This window comes from Egretta garzetta, unplaced genomic scaffold (genome assembly GCF_000687185.1).
Source record: "Egretta garzetta isolate BGI_Z169 unplaced genomic scaffold, ASM68718v1 scaffold29, whole genome shotgun sequence".
NCBI lineage: Eukaryota > Metazoa > Chordata > Aves > Pelecaniformes > Ardeidae > Egretta > Egretta garzetta.
Genome location: NW_009260796.1, coordinates 1,598,918 through 1,613,035, shown reverse-complemented (window position 1 = coordinate 1,613,035; position 14,118 = coordinate 1,598,918). Strand labels below are relative to the sequence as shown.

At 46.0% G+C, this 14,118-nt stretch overlaps 1 protein-coding gene across 2 annotated transcripts in view; it reads right to left on the bottom strand.

The window, feature by feature from the left end:
- The window catches only part of PUSL1 (pseudouridine synthase like 1), a 30,829-nt gene extending 16,716 nt beyond the window's left edge, over positions 1–14,113 (bottom strand). For both annotated transcript variants that reach the window (XM_035902128.1, XM_009646763.2), the window contains exons 1-3: positions 14,055–14,113; positions 12,761–12,818; positions 4,209–4,396 (exon numbers count right to left, since the gene is read on the bottom strand). In XM_035902128.1, the coding sequence (XP_035758021.1) occupies positions 4,209–4,396; positions 12,761–12,818; positions 14,055–14,113 (305 nt within the window). The remainder of the gene's footprint in view (positions 1–4,208; positions 4,397–12,760; positions 12,819–14,054) is intronic.
- Between the last annotated feature and the right edge of the window lie 5 nt (positions 14,114–14,118).

The following is a 14,118-nucleotide window of genomic DNA, read 5'->3' as shown; positions in this document are numbered from 1 at the left end:
GAGACGGTCTCTAACTTAAAACTTTCTTCAGCACCTTTTGGACTGATCAGTCACGGTATCACAAAGCTAGCTATAACTGTGCATCTGTGTGACTACTTGTATTGAAAGTGGCAAGGTCACAACAGTAGTTTTAGCTCTCTAGGACAATTTATTCCATGAAAGCTAGACAACACAACTCACAAGTTACAAGCCTAAACCCAGGGGAGAGACACTGAGGTTCAGTGGCTGCTGGCTGAATTGGAAGAGACTGATCATTGCAGTGGTACCCTCCAGATGTAAAATCCGCTAGTTTTGACTCTCAAACAACTGCTTTAATCTTTTAAGGAAGAAAATCATAACTATGACCTACTTCACGTTCCCTGTTACTGCTAGAACTTCCAGAAAGGGTTTGACTTCCAGGGTGCATAGATTCCGACCTAGTTTTCAGTCTGAGCAAAAATAACAACCAAAACCCCACATAAGTCAAATTCTATTTCAGAATCTTTTTTTGAGGTTTTTTTAATTGACACAGTCTGAAAAGAAATAATCTTGAGTCCCACCCCGCAGCAGCTGCGTTAGACTCTTTACACATATGTCAAAGAAGGTGAAAGCTGTCAAGGGACAGTAACTCACAGATGTTAAGCATGCAACTTAGCTAACTTGTGAGAGAGATTTGCTTTGTGTTCTGGCCGCTCGCTGCAGAGGAATCTAGCTGCTACTTTAAGAGGCCAATGGAGGAACTGGATTTGTAAGTGTAAAAATGTCAATCCTATATTATCATGCTAATACTCAATCTCCGGTCTGGGATGGATGATCTGTTACTAGATGGCTGCCCAGGGGCTGTGTAGTAAAAGCACTGAAATCAGTATTTGCTTTTCTTTCAGGTACCCACTGCGAAACCTTTGCTTTCAGAGAAAGACTCAATCAACTCTGCAAACTGATACAACACATTTTTGCAAATAAGGGGCGGGGGGGAGAGAGAAATTGCCCTTACAGATTTCTGGGGACTGATGCATTTCTAATGGCAGCCACAGGCTATATCAAGCCCAAGCAGCATAACAGTCATCTCACGCTGCCTTTGGGCTGAGCTCACCCACTCCAAGACATCGCAAGAAGGTGTCACGGAGGGACAGCAATAGCTAAGCTAACATGGACAGTCAGAAGACATAGGATCAAAGGGGAAAAACGGTGTGGGCTTATGCTGTTCCCAAAACTGTCCAAATGCTGTTAAAGCAACTGTAAACATCCAGGGAAAAGGGTCAGTTAAAACAACAAAATAAACAGCCACAAACAGGGACTATGTGCCTCTAGTGATAAGGCGTGCTCAGTGCTTTCCTGCCCTCTTGCCTGAGTTCGGATTCCAAGGATTTTACTTCCTCTTCCCCTTCACCCTCTGATGGCTCCCCTGGTGCTTGTTTGGAGGTGAAAGAATGCAGCTGGCTCCGAGACAGCTGCTGCAGCTTCTGCTCCAGTCACTGACCAAGTTGAGAGCCTGCAGACAAAAGGTCCCACTGTATTTAAATAAATGCAAAGCATCGCTGACATAGGACTCCAGAAACACTGCAGGAAAACACTGCAAAACCCAATTCTGAGGCCAAGAGAGCTTGCAGGCGCTAAACACTTCCCTGGGATAGGCCTACAGAAGGTGCATAGGTGGGATGCCAGTCACAAAGTACCTTGTTACAGCAGCAAATGTCAAGCCACCACTGTCTCACACACTCACGACTATCAGCATAGGTTGGAATTTGTTCCCTGGAGCTAGTATCGCCTGTAGACACGACATAGCAGAACTCTGGAGGCAGAGTCCCTCCGCCTAACATTGCTCCTTGCACCAACACAGGTCTAGGCAATGGCCACTGGACCAGAAGCTGCCCCCTTCAGTCCACCTCCGATTCACATTGAGTCAGTATGTGGTCTGGAGCAAGTTATGGCAGGGACTGCTAAACAACACAGCACTTAACATTACTCCAGGTAAGCTACTGCTGGAACAAGCTAGTTAACCTGTGTTTCACACAACGTTAATGCAGATGGAGAGTTTCTGCAGCCTAGCTAGACTCTGCCCAGCACTGCAGGTGTCACTGGCATGACCAGGACATGCTGGAATGTCTCATCCCCTAGTCACATCTGTGGATTAGCCGCCTATCTCTACTGCCAACCAAAGGCAGGCAATCTGCTTTGTTGCTTCTAAAAACAGTGGCAGACACCTTGGAGAGCCTGATCCTGGGGGCCTAGTTTCCAGAGGTACTGAACACCCACCAGTATAGTCAAAGCAAGAGAAGACTCTGCCACCTGGGATTGCTTTCCTCCTTCCTTTGCTTAAGGTTTGAATGTTTGCAATATGCCTTGAAAAAGTCAAAACAGCTGACTGAATGCAGATGAACACCTTCTGCAGAGCTTTGAACAATTCATACTAACTCACTCTCTGCTTTATACAGCATGTGGAACACGCATGAAAGACCTCCTGGGAAAAAAGTAACACCGTCATTCATCTCTCCCTCTCTCAGACCCCAAAGTGTTTGAGCACCTGCACATTTAGAGCTGGATTCACTGCTCCCCAAGCCCTGGAGAACTAGAATCCTCCCTTGCAAAACCAAGAACAGATGCAAGTATGGTGTCAGTCCTCAAATCCCAGGCTTTGCTGTATCAGCATTTGGGGCAGCCCCCATTTCACAAAGAGGAGATTAGAAAATAAAGCAGACTGGGTGAAGCGGGAAGGGGGAGTGTACTTCATAGTAACGTTGCTGTTCTTACAACAATCCATTCACTGGGGTGGGGAGGGATGTGCTTTTTTGTCCTGGGCTCTCACTCTGGCAAGGGGAATTTGCCTCCATAATCTTCCTTTATGTTCATGCCACCAGACATCAGAAAGACTGTCGTAATGTGAAACAAAGCAACCTGAGCCTCTGAGTAATCACCAGTTGGCATCTTGCATCAAAGTTCTTTTGCTCACTTAGATACCTCCTACAAATTACCCATCTTCCTGCACAACACTGAAGTGCTTTGACAGACTCTTCAGTAGGGCACCGCACAGTCCTTCTGTGCCAAACGCTGTACAGACAGGCTGTGCCTTGAAGAGTTTTTAGTTTATGCAAAGAAGACAAAGTAACACAAGAATGAATAAAGTGCGGCAAAGCAGCTGCGGGCAAATGGCATGTTGATTCTATGACATAGGACAGATTCAGCTTTTAGTCTAAAAACCCTAATGTTTCATTCAATTTACACTTGAACCAGAAAAATGCACCCATGTCCGGGGAGGAACACAGAAACTGACAGCTGACAGAGAAACTGCACAACAGCTTGGGAAGAAAAGCAAAGAACATGAAATTCAATCCACCTTTTCAAAAATTCACAGGGCGTAGTAATTACTTAGGATGCAAATTCGTAACAGAAACTGTTGGCTCAATGATCATTTTTTTCTGCCTTTGGGGGTGGGCATTTAGACCCAGGTCTCATGCAAAATAAGGTCACTCTGAAATTGTGCAAGAAGTAATAACTCTTAACAAGAAGAAAGAAGAGAAGGAAATAGGAAGAAGAAATGGCTGTTCTGCTCTTGTATCAAGTTCCTTACTACATCCATATGCAACTCTCGCTAACAGTTGGGTAGAGTTTGAAAAGGACTTTATCCCATTGAGTAAAACATCTTCAAGTCTTGCTACAAAACTATTAAACTGGAGATTTCTATGTAAATTCTATAAACCATGGCAAGCGGTAGCCTTGGTCTAGCAGGGAGAAGAGGCTGATCGCATGGGAAGGAAGGAGCAGGCTATGCTAACACAGCAGTTTTGTTTGCTCTTTATCTTTTTGCACAGATAGAGATGAGAGCAGCCAAGTTTTTGCTAAGTGCTAATTCAATAAACAAAGAAAATTAGGAAGTTTGGGGAATAAAGCAGCACTGCAAGTTAACACATTGATGTTCTGGCTCATGTGTGAAACAAGAGTCTTCCCAGTGGATTCAATACTTACATGGTGACTCCAATCTCTCACAACAACTCTCGTTTTAGCGGTACTAGAACAGATGATCTCCTAACAACAATGGTGGAACAAACCCCATCTTTTATGTGCCAGGGGTCTGGTAGCCGCAGAAATACACATGTGCATGGGATTGGTTTGCCCACACATATAACAGGGGGAAAACATGCATTGCAGGTGAAGATGGGAGATCATTGCTGCATTTCCTCCTTTCTCCCAACAAGAGCAAAAGAAAAGATTTTGACTTGCCGCCAACTCACCGGATTGGCTCAGGCTTCAGGTGGTAATTAAGACAGTGGAGGAGCTGTTTCTCATTAAACGCTGGCTTCCCCGGTGCCCTGTGGATGTCAAAGTGAGCAGAGTTGCAGAGTGCATGGACGCCAGTATCTGTTCGGCTGGAGATGTGGAATTTGATGGGAACAACGGGTTTTAGGTTCTGCGCTGCCTTCTGAAAGCCAAGAAGAGATGGATTCATGAATAGAGGGCTTGCCTTGAGCTAGCTAGGAAGAAACATCCCCCTCCTTGCTAACCACATTCTTACTGCTCACACAGGGAAGTAATTGGGAGTTTTACAGTGGGCTGCAAAGAAAGGGATGGAGAGGAGCCTGTTTGGGGGACTCTCTTGGCACCAGTGGCTTCTCACCTTTTGTCCTGACATCACCTCAAATGGAACATCCAAAATGCCATGTGAGCTTCCTTACATGGACAAAATACAGTAAAAAATATTCCTCTCCCTATCCTTTACTTTATACCATGGGGTGAGTGGGAAAGGAGACAGAAAATTACCCATTTAAACCCAGACACTACCCCCGCAATTTACTGCTAAGAACTGGACTTGGATTGCTTCAACAGCTCTTTGAGAGCTGCAGAACCCAAGCTTTAAAGGGATGGAAACAGCAAGCAGGGATATCTGAATGACATCAGCCGAGAGGCCTGATGGAGCTCAGGCTGCATCCTTTGCTTCCAGTGCAGGCCAGAATGTAAAATGCTATGGCTTATTGCTGCAGACAGAAGTTCTTTTCCATCCACAATGGGAGCACAGCTACAGAGGGCAACGTGCTTCCATTAACTGTGGAGAGCAGAGAAGGAGCCAGGGGACCAGATGAGTAGTAGCACAGCACTGATGTAATGCATTTATTAGGCCCACTGAGAAATATAAACAGATCTAAGAATCAAGACACAGCTCTCGTAAAACACACCAGTAGTTGAGGAGCTGACACCGAGCTACCCCAGCAGGCACAAATAACCACCAGACAAACACATGCCACTGGCAATCACAAGATGAAACTTCCTTATATTTGTTGCTTCCACAGTTGCATTAATGCAGGACTTGGCTAATCCTTGAGAGTACTGTTTTCTTCAGGAGCTAGGGTTGCCTTAATATTCATTCAAGTGATGTCTCACTCATCCTAAGACCTCTGCCACAGCAAGACTAAAGCAGAAAACGACAAACGTTATTTACACCATCAGAACTAAAGTTCTACAGTCACAGTGTTCAAGTTTATTGGAGCAAAAAGGCCCTGAAATTGCACTGCAGCCGAGATGTACTTTAAAAATTAGTTAGCAAACTATATTGCAGCAAGCTGAAACCTACTGTTCTTAACGCAAGGGGAAGGACAGCCATTGAGATCCTTCAGGTTCTGCATATGGATTTTGGCATGGATTTGCTGGAGAATCCACCTGTACCTAGGACTGTTGTTTCCCTTTCCCAGCTGTTCCTCTCCACACAGCTGGCTTTTATCCCTTTTTTTATCCCCTTTTTTTTCTGCCTTTCCATTCTGCCCACTAACAAAGGGCTGGAAAAACAACTGGGTGAATTGCTACAGGTTCCTGCTGGGAAAGTAAATAAAGCCCTGCTTAGTGAGTCATTATTATGGTGTCTTTTAATCAAGATGCACACACAAAAGTGAGAGAGCAAAAGAGATGCTAACACAGTTAATTAGATGCTACGTATTTAAGGGTCTGTCTAGACTGGCCTAAGTTTAGCAAAGCCAGGGTGGGTTTTGGGAAGGGGCAAATACTGGTACGTCAGAAACCTTGGTATTCCAATAACTTACTAATGCAATATTAAAAATCATAGTAGTTCTACACCTACAGTAAAGTTTTAAAGTAGGTTGCTGGAGCACTGCAAAATACAACTTTTTTCTTTGCAAGGGCAGGCCCTTAGACAGAAAATCCAATGTAATTTGTTACAGTGAATGAGTGAAGCATATCTGAAAAACTGAAAAACAGCAAAAAAGCAGAAAATCAGATGAATGACTAGAAATTTCCTTCTATTTCCCATCTCCACTCCTGAGTAGTTAGCCCAGCAGTGGTCTTTATTAGATTTTAATTTGGTACCAAGAGTCAATAAAGTTTGAACTGCTGACTCACAAATGCCTTCCAGACTCCTACTATTTGAGCAGACAGGATTCTGGGCTCTCAGAAATGTACCGCTAAAATGCACAAGGAGGCAAGGAAAAATCTAACTGAGCTGCAGGGGAAGACCTGGGAAACAGAACAAAAATGACCCTAGCCTTTTCCCCTTCCTAATCCTTCTATTTGGAGTTCACATGTGGTTACAATTAACAATGAAAAATCTTTATTTATCACCCTTAAGCAGACAGAAATTAAGTAGTTTTCTGCAGTAGACCTTGGCTTGTGCCTCAGCAATGTGTATTAAAGCAGAAGCTGCATTTTAAGAGCAGTTTCTGCAAAGATCTGTTTGGATTTTGCAGGCTCCTCCCTTCCTCCACCTTCTTCTCCCCCTCTTTTCTCATCAGGCAAAAAGCAGCCAGTGGGAACATAGTTGAGTGGGGGGGAGAGGGAGAGAGAGAACAGGAGAGAACATGGAAAACATCCTCCTTTCTTGTTATGGGCTTGGAGAAGTTTGGATGCAACACTCCTTTGGATCCCACACTGCATCTGAACAAAGCTGGATAACAGGAACACTGTTTGGATCTCTTCTCTGCCAACGGGAGCTGTGCTCTATTGGAGAGCAGCCTGGCGAGGAAGAGAGGATTGCAGACTCCTGGGCAAATCCGGTTGTTTCCCCCGCTCAAGTCAGACAATGAATCCACAGAGGTGCAGAACCAAATGACAGGTTCACCAAATGGTATTTTCACAGCCACCCTTCTCCAGCACAATTTTCTCCCAGGCATACCTCTCTGGAGAGACGACTGAAGGATGTATGTGCTGGGCATCCAAGGAGGAACGTGACCACCATCAATGACAAATCTCTGTTTGTGAAAGCCGAAAGCTTTGTTTGTGGATTCCTCCTCCAGCCTAATAGCTGAAAATATACTATCAACTGCTGCCTCCAGTTTCAATTGTAGTATTTCATTTATATCCCATCCTCATTAATCTCCTTAAAGAGAGAATTTCTGAACTGCTGAACTTCTTCACAGGCAATTCAGAAATGACCCCTTCACCTATGCAAACATCTTGTCTCTGTACCATCCAGATGTCCTTTGAGCCTATAGGCAGCTGATGGTTTCCTCCTCTGGTTCCTGTATACTTTAATCTGTTAATATCACCCACACTGAATTTCAAAAAGGACGCATTATTTACATTTAGTAATTGCTTGGATAGCAACCAGTTTTTCCTGCCCTTTCAGAAAAAACAAGCCCCTGAAACAAGCAGGCCTTTCATCTGAGGAACTCAAAAGGCTTTACTGCTATTAATCCAGATCCCTGCCCTGTTGGGTATCATCTATGGATTCCCCTGGGGGAAACCAAGTGTATTGGGTTTGCATGGCAAGGTTTTGGTAGCGGGGGGGACTACAGGGGTGGCTTCTGTGAGAAGCTACGAGAAGCTTCCCCTATGTCCAACAGAGCCAATGCCAGCTGGCTCCAAGATGGACCTGCTGCTGGCCAAGGCTGAGCCCATCAGCAACAGTGGTAGCGCCTCTGGGATAATGTAGTTAAGAAAAGGAAAATAAAGAAAAAAACCCTGAGCATTTTGCAGCAGAAAAGAGGAATGGGAATCTGTGAGAGGAGCAGCCCTGCAGCCACCCAGGTCAGTGCAGACGGAGGGGAGGAGGAGCTCCAGGTGCCAGAGCAGATTCCCCTGCAGCCCCTGGTGCAACCCAAGGTGGGGGCAGGCTGTCCCCCTGCAGTCCAAGGAGGCCCACAGTGGAGCAGCTCTCCACCTGCAGCCTTGGGAGGACCCCATGCTGGAGCAGAGGGTGCCTGAAGGAGGCTGTGACCCTGTGGGAAGCTCACGCTGGAGCAGGCTCCTGGCAGGGCCTGTGGCCCCATGGGGAGAGGAGCCCAGGCTGGAGCAGGTTTGCTGGCCGGGCTGGTGACCCCATGGGGACCCACGCTGGAACCGTCTGCTCCTGAAGGACTGCACCCCGTGGGAGGGACCCATGCTGGAGCAGTTCTGAAGAACTGCAGCCCGTGGGAGGGACTCAAGTTGGAGAAGTTCGTGGAGGGAGAAGTTCATGCTGTGGGAGGGACCCCAGGCTGGAGCAGGGGAGGAGTGTGAGGAGTCCTCACCCTGAGGAGGAAGTAACGGCAGAGACAGCGTGTGATGAACTGACCTCAGCCCCATTCCCCGTCCCCCTGTGCTGCTGGAGGGAAGAGAGAGAGAAAAAAATCGGGAGTGAAGTTAATCCTGGGAAGAAGGGAGGGGTGGGGGGAAGGTGTTTTAAGATTCAGTTTTTATTTCTCATTATCCTACTCTGGGTTTGATTGGTAATAAATTAAAGCGATTTTCCCCAAGTCAAGTCTGCTTTGCCTGCGATGGTAATTGGCAAGTGATGTCTCCCTGTCCTTATCTCAACCCACGAGCTTTTCATCATATTTTCTCTCCCCTGTCCAGTTGAGTAGGGGAGTGATAGAGCAGCTTTGGTGGGCACCTGGCATTCAGCCGAGGCCAACCCCACCACACTGAGGCAGAAGTTGAGCAATTTACCTATGGGCACCCAGCTAAAAAGCAGTAGAGAAGATACAGGAATAAAGGAGCTGGGTTGTCCTCCCATGTGCTCAGAGTCCACAGGTCTCTGCTCCCTTCTTTAAGCCACAGAGCATGCAAATATCCTTCCCTTTAGCAGGTGTTACAAACTCCGAAATCTTGGCTTGGCACCTGCTGGAGGCCTTTCATTGAGCCAGATCTCATCCATTTTCATTTAGTCTCTACTTCCCGAGTCATAGTCTTTCCAGACAACCATATTCCTGGAGCAGCAACAAGCATCCCAGGGTGCCAGTTTATACCTCTAACAGCCTGCATACCAGTGATGCAGGGGAAAGTATTACTTGCACTTAGTAGGCCTGTTCTGTTAACAGGTTTCATTCACTAAGCACTTCCATATTTTGAATCATGCTGAAATTTCCACTGTTGTGTGCCAGAATGATATGGATCCACATTCCATATCGCTATTATTACTCAAAGCTCCGTTCCCCTCTTGGTCTGTACAAACGCTGGAGCAGCGAGATGAAGAACAGGCCCACTAACGTATACCACCTATGGCGGGGAAGCAAAAGTTCATCCACTTCTCTCCCTGAAGTTTAAATAAAAAGTCCTCAAGAAAGCTACTCAGCCATCTACCTCTACAGAGTATCTGGGAACCACAAAAGGAACCTGTGAAATCCATTGTGGAGGGGTGTGTTCAAGAGAAACTGGGCATTAGGAATGTTTTGGAAAAATAAGCATCTAATTCTCTTTCACAGCAGCTGAATTGCTTAGTGGTTCCATCATGCTCAATGGCATTAGCTGCACAGACACAACGGATTGCACTGCATTGCCGGGGATGCAGCAACTTTGCTGTGTTCTAATAAACAAGAATGTGCAAGCTTCTGGTTGCAAGTCATCACACCTCACTGACTCAATGGGTGCTATGTCAAACGAAACTAATTAAAAATCGTTTTAGTGTAATAGATGAAAGCTGAAGTGAAAGCCAGGAGGAAAAAGCTGAGAAAGTGGTTTCCGCTAGAAGAAAGGGTTTCCAAAGCAATCTCTTATGCCACTGAAATTATTATCCAAACAGGGGTTGAAGATGACGGTTCTCTGGGTCCATTTTCCTTTCTTCTTTTTTTTGTTTGGGGGGTGGAGGCGAGGGAGGAAAGGGGGGAACAGGAGGTTGTACCAAAGCTGCCTTGCATAGTAAGGAGTTTGTGTATGTTCTCTTTCTCTCCTCTCCTACTCCCCCTTTTCCTTTCATGAGGAATAATATCTGGCCTTAGCACAAGGCTGCTGGCCAAAGCAGAGCTTTGTGGGAGGAAGATTAGTTTTGGGCAGCATTCACCAGCGCAATGGGAAACAGCACACTCAGGAGATGGTTCAAACCAAACGTGAAAGGGAACTTGATTCTGTAGATCCTAGCAGGCCTCGCATATGGTGCCTGTTAGCACAAGCAACAGCTACTCACTTTAGCAAAAGGTGCTACACAGGAGCTCTCCCTTTACAGCAGGGACATCTGTAAGAATCGGGACTAGAGCACCAAGCCCTGCATCTTGTGAGTTTCCACATGGAACTGGAGGGAGCCAAGTCACAGAATTCAAACTTCCCGATCCGGGGAAGCAAGGTCTGGAATTTTGGTTTGGACCCATCACTAGCAAGCGGAGCTTCCAAGTACTTCAAGGCAAATACGTTGTCTCCAAGAAAGAAAGCATTGTCTGCAAAGCTCACCCCCTCAAAGCTATTTTAAAAGCTCCTTCAAATATCTACATCTGCCCCCGAACTAAAACAAGTCTCCACTTCCTCCAGAGAGTCCCAGGGCTATGTTACATAGCAGTACTGAGGACCACAAAAGCTTCTGCCCCATATGATACAGTGCTTTTTGATGACAAGGGGTTATAGACAGGACTTCTGCTCAGCCCCAGTCCAGCAATTTTACTTTATCGCACAGAGGGCTGCAGTACACACACACACACACCACTCCATTACCCTTTTAATGGCACAGTTGTTGAAACACAACATCTACACCTCACAGGTTATTTGCTTGTCCGTAACTGCAAATGTCTGAATGTATTTGAATACAATAAGGATCTCATTAGAGATTTAATTTTGCCCTTCCCTTCAGCTGCCTTCCTGGCTTTGGAAAGTTGTGAAGTTCAAGGCTGCACAGAAATGGGAGGAAGATAAATTCCTACAGGCCCCAGAAGTTTTCTATTAAAGTTGCTTTAAGACTTCCCATGTGGTTCTAATAGACACAGCCCTGCTCAGCAGTGCCCAGCATCAATACCACCACATGAAAGCAAAGCACATATCCCAGAACTGGCCTGCAAAGTGCTGATACTGTGAAAAGACAACACCAAATAAGTTTATCTTTTTCTTTTTTTCTTCTTCTTTTCTCCTTTAATCACCCATCCTACCCACTTGCCTATTAAAACAAAGTTACTTGGGTAATGCAAAACAACTGCTGGGCTCACCCGAAGTCCGGCGCCTGGGGCTGAGACACTGGATGGTTCAGAGGATTAGATAAATGAGATAGAAAGTCCTTTGGGGCTCTTCTTTCAAGATCTGCACAATATTTAGACACTTTCTCCACAATGGTCTCAGGCAAGAAGCCATACAAGTACACCCTGAGAACTCTTACTCAAACCATAATTCATCACTTTTCCTTCTGCAGACTGCTTAGCAAGAGCGTGCAAGCACTATCACCCTCACAAGGCACAGTGTGGAAACGTCCTGGCCACGGTCACAGCGTGGCTAGGGGGGACAGCAAGTCTGCTCCCAGACCAGCTCCTCAACAACTCTGCTCCTTCACAACAGCGGGATTGTAGCTCATGCAGACAGAGCACAGACTATCCCATGCTGGGCACACCACCTTCAAACTGTGATCTCAGGTTAGACAAGCTGACCGAAAATGAGAACAGAGTAACAAAAAGGTACGATCTGACCTAAAGCAAGCAGTTTCAACCTCTTCAATGATCTCTTATAAACGGGCACAATCTTCATTTTGAACTACATGATGCTTCTGAGACAAGAAAGAAAATTAATGCAGCTTCCTTGTGATTCCTGCCCTGCACAGAACATGCGATTCACCCAGCACTGCTCAAATAAACGCAGCTCAACAGCAGCTTGTAATGAAATTACAATTGGGTTACACACACATCCAGGTGTGCTGAGCATTTACACTATGCGAGTGACTCACTTTCCACTCACTGGTGTAAGAGCGGGTCTTTTACACTCCTGTTGCACACTCACTCCAAGCCCAAACAGCATTTTGGTCCTGAAAGCCATTCTTACATTCTGGGAAATCCCTGGGAGCAGCACAGGAACAACAGCGATGATAGGATCCTACCTTTTTTTCCCCGGCATATTAGAACAACTCCAGAAGAATGGAAACGAAGCATTTTTTTGCCTTTGGAACAATGGATATCACCCCGTGCTTTGTTCTGTGTCTGAAAACACCTATCAGAGACATCCTCTCCCAGGAGGCTGCAGCATCTAGGTTCTAAATCTGTAAAGGACTTAGACATGAACTAGAAGCAGAGCAGCTAATCCTGCTCAGAGCTGAGGCAAAGCACAAGTGTTAATGAAGCTAAGTACCTTCAGGTGGGCCAGCACCTGAGCAGGGGCGCCCAGAAACAGAGTTCTGGACTCTGATACCTCAATGTCAAGTCTTTTTGAAAGGTTCATATCTGTTTCGGGATCGGGATCAGGATCTTTATGTCTCTGACTTCACCCTGACCTATTTCTCCCACCTGTATACTGACATAACTTTTAAAGCACTTTGATTTTTTTGAATATTAATAGTGTTTAGCACTATGCAAATGTCTTTTATTGAGTGTCAACCTAAAAATATTTATCCTTGATAATATCTGTAGCTCAAGAGTGTGACCCTAGAAGTTTCATTTTAATGACAATATGATTAGCAAGGACCTACCTCCAAATAATTCTGAACTCCAACCACTGACTGATCATTTGAAGTCTCCATAACCCCACTGCAAAGCAAAACAAATACAAGTTATTGATATGTGTCAAGACTCAAGGACTTGACAGAGTCCACCAACACATTCCAGAAGTTAATGGGGGACAGTCATCAAACTGTCTGCTATTGAGTGACCTGGATCTTTTTACGGAACTTGCAGGGACCAAACACTTTGATGAATGGACAGGAAAACAGATGCAGCAGTTACTTGCAAGAAAGGAGACTGGAGATAAAAAAAAATCACCCTTCAGATGTTACTCTCTGGACTAGCCCTTCAGTTGGAGGCTGATGTGTTGAGAAGATAAGGTAGACAAATTACACTAGAAAAGGATTTACAAATAAAACTATTTCAGGGCCAAGAGCTGGTCGCCAGTTGCAGGTCCCTTTCTTGCAGGCCCTGTGGATGTCATAAAGGGGCTAAGGAGCATGAAGATGGTTTGTGAAAGCTTCCTTCTCTCCTACAGAAGTCACAGCCATTCACGAAAGCTGCTGAAGTGCAGAGATACGTCCCGAGGCTAAACCCAACCTTCCTGTAACTACACGGAGTAATTTAGGTCAGTGCCCACAGCAGCACAGACCATGCACTGCAAAAGAATTGTGGGTTTTGGCATATGATGGTATCATGCTGTAAAATCCTCATGAAGATAGGCCCAATTCCATGAATCGGGGCTGCACAAGTTCTCCCACATGGGTTTTTTTTTTAAATGTAAACAAGCACAGCTACACATGTGGGATGTTTAAGGCCTGGGGAAACCCAACCCCTCAGCTATCCTCCTGCAGGACTCACAGCCCACAGATCCCTTCACCTCATCTCTCGAGCAGCGCAGGTATCTGAACCCAAGCACTAGCCGCACCACCAGGTGCCCAACAAACCACCGCCACTCCAGGGAACGCAGTAACTTGCCCCCTGCCTGAGGTCACAGTTTGGCCTTTGACGTCTTCTCTTTGCCCATTTTACACATTTTCTGCCCAAACCATCCCCTTCCTCACATTATAACGAAGAGCCCAGCTCCCTGGCCGCTCTCAGCTACTCAGCAAGGGACTGATCCCTCACCAAACCCACTGCGCTCACCCGGCGCCTCCTCGTAGCTCTCCCATCGCCACCCATGGCTCACACACACACATACACACACACACCCACACATACATACACACCCACACACACATACACACACCCCCCCGCCAGGGCCGCAACAGGCGCTGATTTGCACCCACCGCACATGGCTGACGAGGCAGCTGAGGCACCTACCTATATTTAGTGCCAAAGTACTGAAAGAACACTAGGTAGCGGGCTGGGGCAGAAACCATCATTG